Source organism: Crocodylus porosus, unplaced genomic scaffold (genome assembly GCF_001723895.1).
Source record: "Crocodylus porosus isolate Cpor-Errol unplaced genomic scaffold, CroPor_comp1, whole genome shotgun sequence".
Classification (NCBI taxonomy): domain Eukaryota; kingdom Metazoa; phylum Chordata; order Crocodylia; family Crocodylidae; genus Crocodylus; species Crocodylus porosus.
Window position 1 is genome coordinate 249044210 of NW_017728886.1, and position 19379 is coordinate 249063588.

A 19379-nucleotide genomic window follows, 5' to 3' on the forward strand; every position below is an offset into this window, starting at 1 on the left:
CATTTAAATTTCTCTCTCTCAAATTAAATCATATAGTTCTTATTTAAGTTAATAAATATGTACAACAAAAACTCTTATAACTCAATGAATATAAATAGTAAATACTTTATTAGAGCCTGGCCCACTGCATTCTCATGCAATGGCTTTAGTGGAACTTTTCTATTTTGGATGAGCTAAGAAGCAGAATCAGCATCTTAGTGTTATCAACCGACTAGTAGCTTTTGTAGAGTGACTTTGTAACAAAAAAACAAACAAACAAACAAACACCCCCCCCAAAACCAAACCAAACCAAACCCCAAAACAAAAAAGCCCTCAACCTCATAGCTGACACCTTAGAGCTGTTCCAGTCAGGAATTTCTATAAATAGTTAGGCATAAGATAGGGGAAATAATGTTCTAGTTTAATTACTGCTAGCAGTAATTAGGGGGAAGTAGTCACTGGAGAATAAATGAAAAACATCTTGAATTAAACACTTCTCATTTTCACCATTTTAACTTGGTTCCCTACCCTGTCTAAAAATAATTTCTGGGAGACTCTATACATTGTAAACCTGTGAAGAACCTTGACAACCTTCTTCAGACTTTGGATTGTTGTTTTGGGAAAGTCATATGTTTTCAAGTGCTTCAACCCAAACATTAGGCCATTTATAGTATCTTGATCTCCATTTTTTATTCTCCACAGGTTGAGGAGCTTTAGAATTTGTTCTGTAGGTGTACACAGTTTCATTGTGCGCTCAATATCTTCTTTTCCCACTTTCTTTCCTGGTAAACTTGCCATCAAGATGCTGAGATGTTCAAAGGTGAGATTAAGTTGGCCAATATGTTTTAAGACACTATTTTCACAAAGATCAAAATCTACAGAAAACAAAAAAGCACAGAAGTACATAAATAAGATTCGTTATCATTTTATAATAGTTTAAAAACAAGCTCTAAAGTCAAAAGGACATGTTCTTTCTAAATGTTTTTAGTTTTTAAGTCCAAATAAATCTTTTATCATCATTGTTGTATTAGGAGGAAACCATGCAAAATACTTAAAAGCATATATAAATGTGCATGTTTATTCGAACACTCTTGTAACATGCATAAGGTATCTGGTGCATGAGGCTGGTCTCCAAATTTTCGATTGCAATGAATAAATGAGTGAAAATATCTAGGCAATCCTTACTACAACTGTCACTGGACTTCAGATTTGCATTTGCCTGCAAAAATACTTTTGACCTTACAGTGATATGAACAGACATGAATTTAAATGTAGATAAAAATGCAAATTCTACAGTATCTTTCTTCTCAAGGTTAACAGCTCATATCCATTCCTTGTAGGACGGGGGTCATTACAATCTGGTTGGGTCTGATACTGGCTCATATAAAAAGGGGTTAGTAATTGTCTCTGAAAATCCTACCAAGTGTTAACATTACAAATATTTCTGGGAATATTTCAGTTTTGGCATCAATATGGGCAGTTTCAGCAGATGGGTGAAGGAATAATTAGGCTTGAAAGATAGGGATACTCCCAGCAGGAAGGGAAAAGCACCTCTACTGGGCAGTGAGTGGGTGTTGATTTGCAAGTCCTCATAATCACATTCTGTAGATAAGCAGGGGGTTTAAGTCCCAAGCCTGCTAAGCTTGTCCCAGTATAGCCTTATATGATATACTGTAAACTTTAATTTTGCCCCCACTGATGCATATCCACTGATCTTTATAGCTGTTGCTCCGATGCAGGTGTGGGCAAAATGAGCCCTGCATTATCACAATGCTTTGCACTCTGGGACTTGGATATATATTACTGACTCAGGTTTCATAAACTGGAATTGCATAAGTAGTCTTTTTAATGAATACAAAGTGCTAAATACTTTCCATAGTCACATCCTTGGACTGCCCATTATGTGTAGCATGCACATAAATCTTAGTCATACCCATTCAACTCTCTAGGTGTGAGCACATAATCAAGGGCAGAATTTGACCCCGCTAGTTTAAAGAACTGCTATTTAGAAAGTTACTTCTCCTGTGCTTGCTGCACCATATGAATTACCTCGAATTTTCTTCTTGACCATATCTTGTTCTTTGTTTTGCTGCTTCCATAATTTCAACAATTGGAAGGCTTGTTCTTGAGAACTGCGTCTTTGTTTAATCCGTTCTATATTTTCTGCAGTAATCTTTGTGCCAGGCAAATTGTCTGCTAGTATGTTCAGCCAGTTAGGGGAGAGTTGGGTTGGAACAGTAAATCTAAACAATGCTTCCTCACACAGGGTTACATCTAAAAACAAATGGGGGGAGGAAAAAAAAAAATTCAGTAAGATGTCTGGATCCTTGCACAATTATCTGGCTCTGGGAAAAACAAACCTATGGGATCAAAGATAGTAAGAAAATCTGTTTTATAAACATGTCTAAAATAAGAACTGGTCTCTCTTCAATACTATGCATCTTTTAACATCCCAAACATTTTATTAAAGTTTGCCCATCACCTGAGTACCTGAGGTCTTAGCAACTGTTTTGGCAGTTACTGTTGCTGCTGGTAATTTCATTTTGAGAATGTAAGAAGATATAATTCCAGTACACTTAGCACTATACATACCTATTCCACATTTTTGAGCTGATGCATCGCGGTTTCCCTGACACACGTTATCACGAACTGCATTTCCTTTTGATGCTGTTTTAAGGCCTAGTGCACTACAGTTTGTGTGCTTCTTACAGGGTGTTTTGGATGAAGTTTCATTTGAGAAAAATCCCTCTGGACATCTCATACAACTGGTGTCACTCTCAGGGGTACCTTTAGAAAGACAAAACATACATTCCTTTACACAGGATATATGGTGTGTGTGTTAGGTTTCATGCAAGAAAGTAATGAAAAATATAATATGAATAATTCCGAATTGTGTGCTTGCTTGCACATGTAGTAGCACTAATTTGGAAAATATATTGAGAAAAGCAAAAGAATTTTTTTAAGGAACAAGCTCATACAACAAAATTATGTTAAATACAATTTTTAAACTTCCTTCTGATTTCTGCATACTGTCACAAACTAATAAGTAGTTGACTTTTCAGATGTTCACAGACAGGATCTGTCCTTCATTTTCATCCACATAGAGTTGTGGGAAAATTCCTAATTGCCACAAATTTGGGTCTGCATTCTCTTCTGCAACATCTGGGCTCATTAAAATTAATTATTTTGGTTGTAACAAGAACCAGAATTTAGCCCATTTATTTAGGTCTGCTGGAGGTCAGGGCTTTTTCTCCTCTCCTTGTGCAGCAATGTAATTTAAGTACATCCTGCATATTGAAATTAAAATCAGTCATCTATTGTGATTTTCCTTCATTCCCTTAGATATGCATATTTGTTGAAGTTTCTCCAACATGCATATTTATTTCTTAAATATTAAATTCTAGAATTATACTTTATATTACCACATATTGTAAAGTTTCCAAAGATTTTACAGATACATTGCTGTTTAGCAACATGGAAATTTCAACATTATAGTTTGACCCCTCTCTCTTGGAGTAATTGCATTTTTATATACTTACCTAAAACCAGATGAACATGTATAATCAGAAAAACATACACAGATTCTACTTGTTTGAACTACCATTACGTAGAATATATTTATTATCCTGGTTAAAGAACTGAGACAAAGGGATACTGCTGTGTCATGGTGATTTAGAGCAAGAGAATTAATGTACGGGACTAATTTTGACAGTAACTGCAAAGGATTATCTTATCAAATGAAAAAAAGAAAAAAAACTCAGCTGTAATCAGTGCTTATCTACTACAGTTTGCTTATTCCCATTTAGCAAATCATTTGAAACCAATGATATTTAAAGCCCATGCCTAAGGTCAAGCAGGTGCTTAACTGCTTTATTCAATAAAGATGGACTTAAGCATATGCTTAAATTATCACTCAGAATTAAAGACTAGATTTGCATATGCAAATACCCCCATCAAGAGTATTTGAGGAGTATTTGCTCTTAAAAGCTAGATGCATAGAAGTTTGCAGGACATAAGCAAGTCCAGCTATATATATTGTGCTTCTTAGACCCTGTTAGAAACAAGAGAATATGAAGCTCAGTGAGTTTTCCATTAGCCAAGAAATAAAGAATATATTGCTATACAAAGATATTGTGCTACTTTGTTCTTCACATAACAAGCAAAAACAAATAAAAATAAAACCTAAAGAAAACAAGGGGTCTCACTGTTCTCATCAGAAAATCGAAAGAGATTCTGTATAATTACTTAAGAAATGATGCGTTTCCAGGAAAGAACAGTCATCATGGAAGGCGCTTGCCCTTGTAATCTGCTATGTTTTATGCAATGTGAGTGACTGGAAAAAGTACAAAAGTTGAGACAACAGACAACTGAATGTTTGACATGATTAGGCATCAGCTAGCATTGTGAAGCCAGACTTTCTGGTAACTTTCCCTTGCATCAGCTGGGCCTCTTTCAAGTTTTTTCTTACAAGGGGAGGCAGTGATTCTTTAAGAGGGCATCACAGCATCCTGGGTTGCTATGAGGTGTTACACAATGTTAGCAATGTTAGTTTTAGAAATATGATTCACAAGGTAATGCAGCCATTTTAAATAGAAGTCAATTGTTGTGGCCTTTTTGAGTTCTTTGCAACTGAAACAACTGCTCTGTTATTTTCCTGTAGTCAAAACAGAGGTGGCATTTTCAGAAGGATGCCTTGAGTCTATCCAGGGTGCCTTGGATCTAAAAAGGTTGAGAACCACTGCTCTTGGGTGTGAAGCCAGACTTCTCCTTCCAAGAACCGCTGTTTGGGTGTTTACCTGCAGGTTCTCCTTTCTTCTACATCTTCCTCACCAGAGATGGGCAGAAAAGCAGGTAGTTTGGGAATACACTGAAGTCCAAGACACTACAGGAACAGGGCTGTCTCTGGTGACTGCTAATCCTCTCTGCTATGCAGGCCTCCCTAGCATTAGCTTCTCCCTTTCTGTTTCAGTCCCCTCCTCCCTTATGGGACATAGTGGATACAAAATGCTGTCTGCATCAGTACTAATTCCTAAGTGGATTTCTGCTAATGTGAAGTACTGCCATAACACTGGACTACACAGTGCAAAAAGCTTTTAAGCCTTGTGTTTAGATTCAGTGGTATCAGATCACATGAGCTGCTCTTGCAAGCCATTTCAAAAGGACAGAAACTATTTAAAAACAGGTAATCTCATACATTTATTTCCCTTTCAGCTCATGGGAACAGCTGTACATGTGAGATTTCAGCTGCATCCATACCTAAACAGGAGAATGGGCCCCTTGCAATTTTTATCTGCTTCAGATACAAAATCATATTAACAGTTTTAAACCCAGAGATTAAATTCCTAAACTCTTCTGCAATATTGGCTTTAATATTGGCACCATTCTAGTTCCAACCAATGCCTTCTCAGTCCTTTGAAGGAATTCAAATTCTAGTTAAAAGGACAGTTTCAAAAGTAAGAAACCTATATTATTAACATTACAGAACACCAAATCTGATTAAATTAGTAGAACTAAAAGCAGCATAGAGATGTGTGACAAACAATGTGATCAATACACAGAACAAGCAACAAAAAAGTGTTAATTGCCAGAAACAACTTGCAGAGAAAAAAAATCTACATAATCCAGGTATAGGAATAGTCTGAGGAGTGAGTATCCCAAATAAATACTCTGTGCAATGAGCTCTTTAGGATCGTTGCTATATTGACACCTTCTAACACAGACTACAGGACTGATTTCCAGAATAAGTAGGTTTTGAGGATGCATTAAACATGGTATTTAGTCAGGAAGGTGACCAGTGTTCTGCTGAAAGATTTATGATGATCAGCAATGTATGCTCGAGTGCTAGGACTAAGATGAAACAAAATACAGTAACAACTATTATAGTGATGTTCCTCCAAGGGTCTCACTCTAATCTTGCTGGCTTCCCCTCATCTATATTTCCAGAGAGGGAGCACTAAGTAAATGACATTACACTGTGAGGTGATGAAGCTGGGAACAGAATTTGAATCTTGAGTCTTTTTAATTCTTCAGTCTGTCCAAAGCCTCCTTATGCGGCTAATTGGGATTTTTTTTTTTTTAAACACACTTTGGCCACCTTGCACTCTGGCTTACACCAAGGCAAAACCACTGCATTCAGCAATGCTACCCAGATGTAACCAAGGACAGACCATTTATCTTTTTCTGGAAGACTAAAGGGTCTTAATGTTGTGGGTGTGCTCTTGGACTGCAAGCTTCCCTTTTATTGGTCACTGCAGTTTGAAGGACACCACACCTGCCTTCTGCCTTCAAACTCCTTTTGAGTCTTCTAAGTGGATTTCTATATGCTCTTTGTTTTAGGTCTATATTGTCTTGTTTCTAATATAGCTACACAAACTGCTACACTGCACTTACCTAGCCATGCTGTTGCAACCTATGCACAAGTGTGTTCAGTACTGACCTACTTTTCAAGTTCCCTCTAAAATGCTAGCATTCATAGAATAGTAACTCTTGCCTGGTGCATACAGCCAGGAAATCTATTAGGCAATTTTGAAGATTAGGGTATTTAAACTGAAAAATCTCTTAATGTCCTCTGTTTTTCCATGTATGCCCTTTCTGGTATTTCTTTTCTAGGTAGTTATCTGTCTCAGGTAGAACGCCAGCTTGCAATTCTCTTAGACATCATTAAGCATTGGAGCTAGACTGGGCCATGTCATAAGCAGAATGATAAATAATTTGTTTCAAAACAAGAACTTATTCTTGGCTTAACAATTTATTTTGTCTAAAATGAAGAATATGGTCCCCTGAAAACATTACTGTAATCTTTATCCCTCCCAGACACACAGCATATTACCAGCTTGTCTGAGAAAGAAATAGTTGGCTGTTTTTTTAATGATAATAATGTTTTCCCTAAGAGTTCTCATTTAAGAGGTTGGTAATTAATTACTACCACATATTGTTCTGACTTTAGTGCTACATTAATATTGTTATACTTATGCTTTTGGTATTATGTCAGTTAATGCTTCTGGTGTTTGTCAAGATATGCAGGTGCTTGAAGCAGCAGAATTCAAAATGAAAAAACGTTATTATTTATCACACACAAACTACACTCTGGATAATGTTCCTTTAAAAGAGGTAATTCATCATGTTTCTCATTAGAGTGCAATTTGCTACATTTGGTACTGCCATTAAGTTATATATTACAGTAGGAGCACAGTATTCCATTGAGAACTGGTCCTTTGGCTAGAGTCCAAAGCAATGTTAGAACGGAACAGGTTCAATTGGCTTTACAATTTACTACCCTGTAATTTCACCTGGACAAGCTTGTTTCCTAATTTTGAAGTGCCACAACTCTTCAGTGCTCTGAATGGCATTAATTCATTTTGTTGTGTATTGAAAACAGATACGTACCTGGTTTGACAACACCAGATCCAGGAGGGCATTCTGTGTGTTTTAAACAAAATTCTAGGTCGAGATATCTCCCTTCAATGCATTCACAGATGCGGTTTTGTGTGCTGTTGCATTCTTGCTTAACATACTGTAGCTCTTTGCATACCACACTGCAGTACTGGCATTCATCATTGCTGTTCCAGTCCTCGGAGTAGTACTGATCTGGACATGGTGAGCATTCAGTTTTCCTTGTAGCTGTACAGTACTGTTTTACATATGTTCCAGGCGGGCACAGGTCACACATCAGTTGATGAGATGTAGCTGGATCATAATGGAGGTACTTTGGGGGAGAGGTTTCCTGGGTGGCCCATTTAATTGAAATATCCAAGAACTAGCAAGAGGAAAATAAAATATCGGTCTCTTTAGTCCTACAAGGCAGCACAAATCACAGAAAAGCCTACAATTTCACTTATTTGATTAGGCACCTTATGTCTATCTCTTTAGTGCCACTGTGGTGAGACACATGCTATACAGGTTTCCCTCGCCAACCATGGTTTTGCCAACCATGATTTTGAGTTACCATCCTTAATATTCTATATACCATTTTGGCTACCACAGTATACAGTTTTGAGTAATCACAGTTTTCTGTGGCTGCAAATCAGCCCGCCACCTGCCATTTTTCCCATACGCCTTTTGTCTTGCCAACCACGGTTTTGCCAAACATGGGAACTTTCAGAAACCTAATTCCAGTGGTTGGCGAGGGAAACCTGTAGTAATATATAAGATCCTAGCCAACTTCCTGACTCTTACATACCTGTATTATCATAGTAAATTATTTAAAAAGAATCTACCATTCCACGCTGAAACCACATTAAAATGTTCTGGAACCAACAAAAATCCAGACACAATACAGGCAATTCAATGACAAGATTTGATGTTTTATCACTCTACTTCCCTGGGTCTATTCATTACCCAATTTACAGTCTCATCCTGCAAATGCTTACTTGCTTAAGTAGCTGTGTGCAGGACAGGGCTTGTAGTTTGTGAGCTTTGTGGGAAGGGGGGTTGCGGGTACCAATTCTTCTCTCTCTTATATCACTGGAACTTCAGTGGACAAGGAACCTGCCCCCTGCTTCCCTAGCTGAAGAGCTGATGCCCTGATTTACTGGAATTACTCCTGATACACATTATTTTGGGAGGAAAATCAGACCTTTCAGAAATGGTAAATATCTTATTGTACATCTGAACCACCTTCATTATGCTCAGATTTTTAAAAAATAGCTTGCAGCATTCCTCTGGTCACTTTCAGAGGACAAATCCTTACAATGTATAATTTTATTGCCAATAAAACAAATAGAACAGCATGGTTTTGTTTTTACAAAGTGCCTTGGTTTAATCCAGCACTGAAATCTAGGAGCTCCAAAGACAGTATGCAGCAGCTACTTCCCATCAAACAGGCATGCAGTGCAGTGCTTTGAGATAGATGTGAGGAATGCTGCAGCTAACAAATTCGCGAGGAGGAAGTAATCGCACAAAGCTGGAATGGGCTACAACACTAAGGTTAATGCTTTCTGTCACAGAAGTTTGGCTTTACAGGTTATCCAAAGTGCAAGAGCAAGAGCAACCATAACATTACAAATACTATGCTGGTACATTGGTTCTACACTTGAGAGAGGCACAAGACTGACCTAATATATAGTCAGATCAGCTTCCTGGAGGCACTTATGTTTTTCTTGTGGGTCTCAGCAAGTACCCATCTAGGATGACCCTGCTCAGCTTGCGAGATGTCTGGGGTGTATTATCATTTGGGCACCCAGTTACAAATGTTGTTTTGCAGTTTCTCTGATGCTTTATAAACAAAGTGAGCTCCTTGTTTACTCCACTGTATGTTGTGCTGTGCCACACAAGGTCAGTGGGTGGAAACATGGCCTTGGGATCTGTAATTCAGCTCTGGCTGAATGTTGTGCATTCTGTTAGCTGCTTCTATTTCACATCTTGTTGGTTTTATAAAATATTTGGATTAGATATTTTCCCAGGTATTAAAGGCTACACAAGCAAAACTCACGTTGATACTAGTTTTGAATTTGTGAAAGAGCGCGAGGGAGAGTGAGCTGTGGACACATCACCACCACTTAAAATTTAGGCTTCAACACAGATATCACATTGGAATGGCTTTTAAGGCTTGTCCACGTTGCACTGGATAATGTTAGAAAGCACGCTCAGGAAAATACAGCAGTGTCAACTTGCTCCTGTTTTGCCTGTACCACCTATTAGAAAACTGTAACATAGTCATTTCTGGTTCACACCCAGGAACCTCCCAAGGTCTCAGTCTCAGGTGTGCTTATTAGAACAGACGCACTGAAGTTTGAGAACACTTGGTACAAGTGCGATTTCATGACAATACACTCAGCATGTTGCAATGTTTGCCCCAAATTACTGAACTCCTGGTAGGGATCAGTAAGATTTCTCTGCCTCCCCTAAGAAATCCAGCCTTCATTAGGAAAACTATGGGAGAAGAACACAGCTTTCATTGATTCATTCTCAGATTTTGAAGGCCAGAATTTTAGATTTCAAAGCCACATTAAATTTACTAGTCAGACATCCTATGTAACCTGCGCCACACTGTTTTATGATTCACTCCTGTACCGAACCCAGTAAGAAGTGCTTAACTAAAGCACATCTTCTAGAAAGGCAACCTTCATGTGAAGACTTCAAGAGATGGAGATTATAAAATTCCACCATCTTATCTATTTTGTTCTAATGCTTAATCACCCTCCCTGGTAAACAGTTAAGTCTTACTTCAAATTTTACTTTGTCTTGATTGTGCAGCTCTATTTCTCTTAAATATCTGGATCTGTTTCACAGCATCTATTTAACCAGAGGGTGAAGCACATTTCTGAAAAATGAATGGCTCTCCATGAATGGCTCTTGATGAACCATGTATATACACCCTTGGTAAACCTCAGGCTATTACTCTAGCAATAAGGAAGTCCTGCTAATCCCATCAATCACTGATGCTAACAGGCAGGTTTCCCTTCAACATGTTTTTTGTAATTAGTATTCAAAAGAGAGACCATTTAGGAAAAATGAAACTCCCTACTTATAAATTCCAAGACTTGCATGGACATATTCTTTTGTAGTATGTTAGAACAACACCAGACTGCAATGTGAGGCACAGATATTGAACTACGGCCATAATCCACATGCTTTAGATGTTTATGGAGCCCTGAGAGATTCAGGTAACTCTGCCCAAATGGGAAGCTGGCATTGGGGGAAAATTATTATGCAGTACAAGTGAAAATTACAGCTGCTCCCAAGTACAGACTATGAAGTCTCTCTACTGTGCAACATATTTCAACCCTGCCACCAGACAAGACTTCTCTTACTGCAGCATTAGAATCCTATGTCTGTCTTGCCATTTACTATCTCGCTGCACAGGCACGAATACATTTTCAGGTACTTTGTGCATCCAGATTTTTAATGGCTTTCGGCAGCCAGAAGCTCCCACTGTGATGATATTCATGTTGAATGAGAAGAGAGGGATTTGGCCCACTGGCACTGCTGTCAGTTTCCACAGGAGATCACAGTGGAGACCTATTAGAAATGATGTTGTAGGAGGGGTCCATAGTTTAAAAGAGCTCAGATCCCATAATCAGAGTCAGATGGTATAGAAGTTGGTGGGGAAGAAGAGGCCACCAGGTGAAATTTTAAAACAATTCCAGCTTTGTTCAAAATGGAGCTAGTTCAGATTTTAGCTAAATTTAAATGTAAAAGGTACCAAGGTGGGTAAATATATTAACCCCCCGCAAAACTTATAGTAAGCATAGATGCACATTGATTCTGCTGAACAGAACCTGTAATATTTTAAATTAAGGTATAAAATAGAAATAAAAGTAGCAGAAAAACAGACCATTCACCTCAGGTGTTTTGTTTCTTTCTTTTTTTTTTTTTAAAGGAAGACTATCACCACTATCCTCTTTCACTCTCAGAAACATATGATGTCTAGATGTAATAAGGTGCAAATCAATCATTGATGGAGCTGTATTTATGTAGCATCACAGTATTCTATTTTTAAAGTAATTGTTTTGAAAGATATTAAGCCAACTCTGCAGCCATAAATGGTATTATCTGGAAAACCATTAAAGTTACTATCACTTAATTATGAACAGTTCTACGCTATTTATTACAGGTTTTATATAGAATCTGATTCCCAGGGTAATTTACAAAAATACTGAAAATACACAAAAAAGGCCAAGATGAAAGCAGACAAATGTACTCAAAATACCAAAAATTGACCATTTTCGATTAAAGATAAAAAAACATACTACACATCCAAGGCATTCTGGTTATAGCTGTGTAAATTGGAGGCCTAATTTTAGTCTCCTAAATCCACATTCAATCAGCTAAATAGAAGTGTCCTATTTTTCAGAAATGTTGTAGTAATATCGGCATATAGTCCTTGCCCTAAAGAGTTTACAGGCATTGTTTCTGCTTAATGTTGATTCATTCCTAGCTAGATATGCAGGATGATTTATATATAGTACAATCCACTCATCCAGATAATAGTATTCAAGCAAAAGGCCTTTTCCTAGAAGTGGGTTGAAATATATTAAACAGTCTCTGCCTTATACCGGCCCCTTCTACATGTGTTACATGTATCACACGATTAACAGATTAAATGCAAAATTGCTTTAGACTGGCTACACATGCAAATGAGCTGTCACACTATTAAAAGGTCCAGCCAGCTATAGATTTAGAGCTGGAAAATGTGTAGTAATTTCGTAGCTGGTTTCTATCCAGGTTTAATTTGCACATGTAGCACAGCTATGTCCTCGTGGCTGGAAGCCCCATCAGCACATAGGAGCACCATGAGTTACGGTGGGTAGAATCCCATCAGCCGACAGGACTCCCATTGCAGCAGTGACCTGCGTGCTGCTGCAGATGGAAGTCCTGTCAGCTGATGGGACTCCAATCCACGGTGGCTCATGAGATGCTGCTAAGGATGGGAGTCTTGTTAGCTGACAGGACTCACATCTGTGGAGCAGGAGTCAGTGCAGGGGAAGCCTGGGATCATGATACTGGGCTCCCCGATGCTGGCAATAAGGTATGATAGGAGCTGGTGCTGGATGCCACAATCATGCCTCTTGCCATACACGTGCCATGGCAGGAGGTGTGATTGTGTGGATCTTGCACTAGATCCTATCACGCCTTTACCTGAGTCTCTAGAAAGGCTTTTAAGAAATAGCCCTGTTACACTAAATAAAAACATAAATCTATATATTGAATTAGCTGTATTGATGATCTAGGACTGCAAATGATTGAAAGAAAAAGGTGTAGCTCAATGAGCTAGGCTTATTCATGATAACTGAAGATGCAATCTTTCATCTGAACTCTAAAGTTACATTTGATGGCTTCTTTTTTTTGAAGAACAAGAAAAGGTGTTGCTCTGAAAACGCTCAAAGGTTAATGGATAGAAGAACTGGCTCGCTGACTTCATTCACAGAGTTAGAGAAAAGATTGGAAGTTCAACTAAATTTTATTTTAAGCAATGACAATTTATTCTCTTGTGAACAATACCAAGCAAAGCAAAGCTGAAAAGTTTTGGAAAAGTGTTGTAAGGGAAAACAGATCTTTAGTATATTTTTTTATAGTTGGATATTAGCCTTTTAAAATGTTCCATAGTCTATTCCACAACATATGAAGGGTCAAATTATAGACTATTAAATTGCTGTGATGATATTGGCTTCAATATGGCAAAACTGAATGCAGAATTCAGCCAAAATCATACTATCTCTTGCCATTTTACCACTAAATGTATATCTCAGTCTGAAGGAAAAAATGGTCTGGTTTCAAATTATGGAAGTAATGGTCCGGTTGTAATGAACAGATACGTAATTGATTCTTTAAATCTCTGAGAAACTGCAGTTGGGTCTACCGCAAGATATGCCCATGTCATACACTCAACAGTTGTCTGGGACACTGTAAGTAATTGCTGCTCCAGTTTGAATTCTTTATTTTTTGGAAGGGTGAAGAGAAGGGGCTCTTAGGATAAACAGGAAAACTGAGGGCCTAGCCGGGGAGTAGAGACTAAAAGAGCTTGGCTTGTTTAGCCTGGAAGAACAAGGGCTGTACTCTGTGAATGCAAAAGAGACACAATCACAACAGTGGGAAAAGAACAAGTTAAGTTAAAGGACTATGCTGACAAGAGAACAAATGAGGAAAAACTTACTATGAATAAACGTAAGCTGGAAAACAGAAGAATCATTCTCACCCTCAAAGGAATGAGGGTCTGGAACAGACTTCCAGTAGCAGTAGTTGGAGTAAAAAAATGACTGACTTAGTATTAAGATGGATCTTGACACATTTATGAACAGGATTGCCTGCAACAGCTGATGTTTGGACTCTGTGACTGAGAAGGTCCTTCTGGCGGTATACCCCTATGTTTCTATGTGTAGTTACTTCTGGATCACAGGACTGAAGTATTAGTTCAGGTGAAGAAATAAATTAGAGGCAACACTGACCTACTCTGTATGATTGAATAAGAAAGTTATGGTGATTGCTATTTAGTGCTTCTACCAGACACAGGCTTTGAAAACCATTACTTCAGAGAAACATAAGAGACAAAATATTGGACAAGTTCCTGACAAGTATTGCTGTTGGCTTCTTGGGTATCATAAAATAGTAGGGTTTGAAAGGACCTCAGGAAGTCATCAAATCGAACCCCATGTCGAAGGCAGGATCATCCTTGACTAAACCATCAAGCATCTGCCTAGCTTGGTTTTAAAAGCATTCAAGGACAGAGACTTCACAACCTCTCTGGGTAGCCTGTTCCAGTGCTTAACCACCTCATAGTGAGAAAGTTCCTCCTAATAGCCAACCTATGCTCCAATCCTCCATCCAATCCTCCATCCTCTGCTTCAGTTTGAAACCATTCCCAAGTCCCCTTGTCATAGCCCTTGCTTTTCAGACCAAGGAGTTTTGGGAAAGGCTCTTCACCAGATGCATTTGCCACTTCTTAATTACCTCCCAGCAGACCCCTGGAAAATGGTCCATCCAGTTTGCAGAAGCTTATTCGCCTACCTTGTCCTTCTCTCTCTGAAGGTGGTGGAAATACTCCTGCTGGTCTAAATAGTAAGGGAGTGAAAAACTAAGGCCAAAAACTGGATCAACATTTACTTCACATCAAATCAGCCCACTATCAGAAGCCAGAGGAAGGCATTCTTCTAGAACAGCGTTAGGTTTATGTGGGGTTCATTACTTAACCTCCTGTGTGTAGTTTAGCAGATCATTCAAAGCAAGTCATACAAGATTAAAAAGCAATCCGTTGACTGTCACTCAGCATGGATATTATTTACAGCAACATTTTTTCCACATATACTTTACATCACCATGCACAAATTAGTCAGAGGAGTTGCCAAATGCAACGAAGAGCATTTCTACAGTTCTCTCTCTTCAAGCCTTTATTTTTCTTTCAAAAGCATCTTCTAATGTGATCATATTACCTTATTTCAGACCTTGGGCATGAAAAGTAGCACACGCCCTTTCCTTTCATCTTTATATGTCAGACAAATAGCTACTTGCTTGTTTCTGTTAAATTAGAACGAACTGTATGACAAAACTGAAAACAAAAATCCTTCAAGCATCATTCCCTTAAATCACTGTTTTGTGGAAGTAAAGAAAGTGGTTTTTCAGAGTATGAAAATATTATTATATGTCTTGGCTTTGTGGCTTTAGTTGGCAGACCAGAGGAGAACGTTTAATTTACTGAAAGAGATAAATTTGTCTCTGCTCTGAATTTCAAGTCCATCCTCAGGCATATTTTCTTGCTCAATAAATAATTATTCTCACTTTGTCAAAAATGCTGCCAGTGTGTGTAATGAACTCAAAGTAAAATCTCACAACTCTACTTCATTTTTTTACAGAAAATATTTTGATGAAGCCAAAACAGAAGGCCAACTGATGCCACCCAATGCAAAGCAGATTCCCAGCTAAAATGAATAGGTAGGTCCTGCTTCTAAACTAATGGTATAATATGACCACCAGTAGACACCAAAGTTAAATCTTCACCTATTTTACTACTAAATCCTACTGAATTCAAAGTTTTTATTAGGACTATTTACCTTAGGTAAGGTAAACAGGGCTTGAATTCCTAGGGGAAAATCTTCCTCTTGAACTCATTTCAAAATTAGCTTATGTCTCGAGCATGAATACCAACAGACCTTGACAATTTTATCCCCTCTACTATCACTGCATATGCTGCTTTTATTTATAGGCGTGTCTAATCCTTTTCAAATCTTGCTAAGCTTTTTATCCACAAAATATCATAAAATAGCAACTCCTAAGGTTTCATTCTACATTGTGTAAAAATGTTTTACGTAGCCACTTTAAATGTACCTCACAGCCTCACCCCCCACTCCCATGCACATATTGCAGTTATTCTCAAAGTAAAAAAAAATGCTAATTCCCATTGGATTCTAATCTTATAATCTGGGATACCTTTAGCTCTGGAAGCAGACAAAGAACACTTAACATCTCTTTCCATCTGCATTATAAAGCAACATCAGTTACTTCACTTAACACTGACATTACAGATGTGTCATAACTCTTGTGTTAAAAAGCCTGAAGTGTCTCAATTACTGCTATGCTTGCTTTTGAATGGCAACTATTTCCTTTGGAACTGTTCCTCAGTATTTTAAGTAACATCATCTACAAAGAAATCAATGACAACTGAAGGCAGAAGTCAATTCAGAGTATCAACTTCTAAGTGGGTGATGGTTAAAAAAGTAAGTGCAGAACTGTACACATCTAACAGTCTGCAAAAATGTTTCTGGTTTCTTTCCTTTTGGCTTGCACTCTTTCTGTTTCAGGGTGTTTGGACTAACCCCCCAAAAGAAACTCCCCTGAAATCATGGTGTTTGGCTTGTTTTGGGATCGAACCTAAGCAGGAGTATGGTACTTTCTACACAACTGTGTGATTCAGTGCAAGTTCAGCACAAACTCTGAAAACCTTTTGGAAAACCAAGATCAAGTGTCAGCTCTTCAATAAAAGTTAAACCCAACCAATTTTCACTTGAAAAGGATGATGAAGAGAAAGGGAAAAAAGTTAACTAACTAACCAAATCTCTCTGGAAAAGTCTATCCTGTTTGCAATGTCAGTATTAATCTCAAGAATACTACCCACCTTATAGCAACATCAAGATTTCTGGGATAACCTAAACCTGACCTGTCCCAGGTACCTTCTGAATAGGGTTATTAATAATGTATAAACTGTCTGAAAGCATAGTGTAACACCACCAAATACAGACATGTTCACTGCCAGTTAGTAGTAATCCTATTCATATTCAGCATAGAAACTAAATTATAAATTAAAAGAAATATAAATGGGAAAGCATCAAAGTTGCTACAATGGATGACAACAGTGCATCTAGTTTGAGTTACAATGATCTCTCCCCAGTGTTTTTCTGGTACCTTCAGTGTTTTATTTTTAACAAATAAGCAAACATACAGACAAACAAATTTAGGGGGAAAAAAAAAATTAAACCCTGGAGATGGCTGCAAAACTATTACTGCCTACACACAAGAGACCAGATGTGCACGCCAGGAATGGATGTCACAGGCATTTGTAGATCCAAAATAGAGAGGTCAACCTTAGGGGACAGCCTAGGTTAGGAGGCTAGTAGCAGGGCACAGTCTTCCAGCTCATGGCCACTTGTTCACATTCAGTCCTACCCTTTAGTGATTGATGGTCTATTTGCTGGCAATACTAGTCTAGCAGCAACAAAACCACATGCACATACATACATGCACACATCCTACCACAACCAGCTCCTGCCGCTCCTTCTGTTCACATTTCTAAAGAGATCCTAGAAGCACCCACACCAAGACCTGGCATCACTGAACATGCATACTTAAAAAAACCCCAAACTGTGAATCTCATTACAGAGCTACTTGGTTTGCTGTCCTAACTTTCTGGGGCCTTTCAACAGCACAAGTAGGAAGATTAAAATATTAGGATCACCACCCCTGAGAGAGACAGGGCTAAATGAGGCTTATGTTTCATTTTACAGTAAACTATTATTTTATAAAATATACCAGTTTATTACTTTCACAATCTACTGAGAATGTACTACATGAAAATGGTTCATATAACACCACTCCATGACCACCACAAAAAGGATGTCAATTTGGTAATGAATTATTGCTGACATCCCAAAATTGACTTCCTGTGTTTTTACACAAAAATGGCACAATACTGTAAGTCCCAATTCTCAAACTTCCCAAACCAATTCCCAAACCTTTTCATATTGCATCCCCCTTTCCAGATTTACCAGCTTCCCACATACCCCTACTAGCATACATTTTATATTTAACCCCTCAAATGCCAATTATGATTATTATAATGAAAATTAAATCTGCCATTGCACGATTTCTCCTGCGTACCCCCAGAAATGTCTTGTGTACCCTCCCGGGGCACGTGTGCCACTGTCTGGGACCCCTGCCATAAGTGAAATGGTAAAGCTTTAGACTTACATTTCAATTGCCCGGCCACAACCTAATATTTCCTCTTAGTTCTGTGCCATTAATTACTTGGGTTTATTTAAAAAAAAAAAACTCTTTGAGGAAACTGCAGAAACTAATACCATAATTACTCATGAGAACCTGGAAGTTTTGTGATTCAGTGGATATAGGAAGAGCTTTCAGAATCAATCTAACTCACTTCAAACTGCCTTAGAGATCACCAGCACATTAATGCCACCCACTTGCTAAGAGAGTCTAGAAAAAAAAAATGGTACACACAAACATTATAGTCAAATTTGAATGTTACTTCCTTGTTTATTTTTAAAAAAGCACCTAAATAATACAAATGGATAGTACAAGTCTGTAAAAAGAATAAAAACTGCGTTTAACTCCTATGAAGCTAAACGCATTAAACACCATTTCCAATGATGTTTTAGCGCTAAGACTTCTAGAGGGCCAATTACATCTAAGGACTAAGACTTCTAGAGGTGATTTTTTTTTTGTTTTAAATAAAACTAAAATGAACAGTCACCTATTAGAAGAGGGGTGTGCAAGAAACTGGGTGACACAAGCTTTCCCAGTGGTTGACACACAACCTACTCCGGGAAGCTACTAATTCATCAGATGCTTCCTGAGTTTCAGTGCTCAAAAGAAGGACTTGAAAAATCTCATTTGTGTTCCTAATCTCATTAGTCTAGAGGAAAAGGCAAGCAGGACTCGTAGAAGAGCTGATCTCTTTTCTTCAACCAGCAAGATTTTTGCAAAACACCTACTTAAATTGCAAGCAAGTTATTCATTTAAAAAAAAAAATGCAAAGAGTTAATAGCTTGCTTGCAATTAAAGAATATTTTTTCCCCAAAATCTTGTTGGTCGAAGAAAAGAGATCAGCTCTACTACGAGTCCTGCTTGCATTTGTGTTCGCAGCATTTTCTCAGGACCTGCCAGGACCTGGAGCGGCGGACCTGTCATCATAACTAACCAACCCCGTCTGCTGGGAGTAAGCAAAGATGGAGCTAAGGCAAGAGCGCCCCGCACTTTCTGAAGCGCATTCCCAGCGGGTGTCCCCTGTGGCCCCACACGCGTGAGGGGAGCAGGGGGTGGCGACCCCTGCCTCAAGTTCACGCCTGGCCACCAAAGCCCGCGGGACCCGGTGTCCTGGGCCCCCCGCCCTCGCCTCGCCCTGCCTTACCACAAGCGCGCAGCACAGGACGCGGTTCATGGCGGTTGGGGCGGGAGCGCTCCTGCGCGGGACGCGAGCAGCCCGCTGCATCCCGGCGCCGCGCCGCCCGCCTCTATATATAGCCGGCGGCAACAGGAAGCCCCGGCAGCGCGGGTCGCTCCTACCAAACTTTCCTCTCTCTCTCTCTTTTTTTTAAGGAACCTGTGAAAGGCGATGACTTCACGCGACCGCAGGCTGGAAACACGCGAGGGCGGGTCCGTGTCCCGGCGGGGGGGCGGCCCCGCACCTGCCCCGCACCCACCGGGCCCTCGGCGGGGGGAGCGGAGCTGCCTGAACT

General features: G+C 38.9%; 1 protein-coding gene across 1 annotated transcript; it reads right to left on the reverse strand.

The window, feature by feature from the left end:
- Window positions 1-265: 265 nt before the first annotated feature.
- On the reverse strand, window positions 266-19172 carry TNFRSF11B (TNF receptor superfamily member 11b). Its single transcript, XM_019552208.1, has 5 exons — window positions 19052-19172; window positions 7366-7735; window positions 2572-2766; window positions 2029-2253; window positions 266-854 (listed from the first exon to the last, which is right to left on the reverse strand). Exons 1-5 carry the CDS (start codon window positions 19130-19132, stop codon window positions 466-468), a joined length of 1260 nt encoding a protein of 419 aa, XP_019407753.1. The 5' UTR covers window positions 19133-19172; the 3' UTR covers window positions 266-465.
- Between the last annotated feature and the right edge of the window lie 207 nt (window positions 19173-19379).

Bases quoted from the DNA above. Each gene is read 5' to 3' on its own strand.
- TNFRSF11B (XM_019552208.1), bottom strand. From the start codon at position 19,132: ATGCAGCGGGCTGCTCGCGTCCCGCGCAGGAGCGCTCCCGCCCCAACC. The intron at 7,736-19,051 runs GTAAGGCAGGGC...TCCTCTTGCTAG, and splicing joins TCCTGTGCTGCGCGCTTGTG to TTCTTGGATATTTCAATTAA. The intron at 2,254-2,571 runs GTATGTATAGTG...ATTTGTTTTTAG, and splicing joins AGCTCAAAAATGTGGAATAG to ATGTAACCCTGTGTGAGGAA.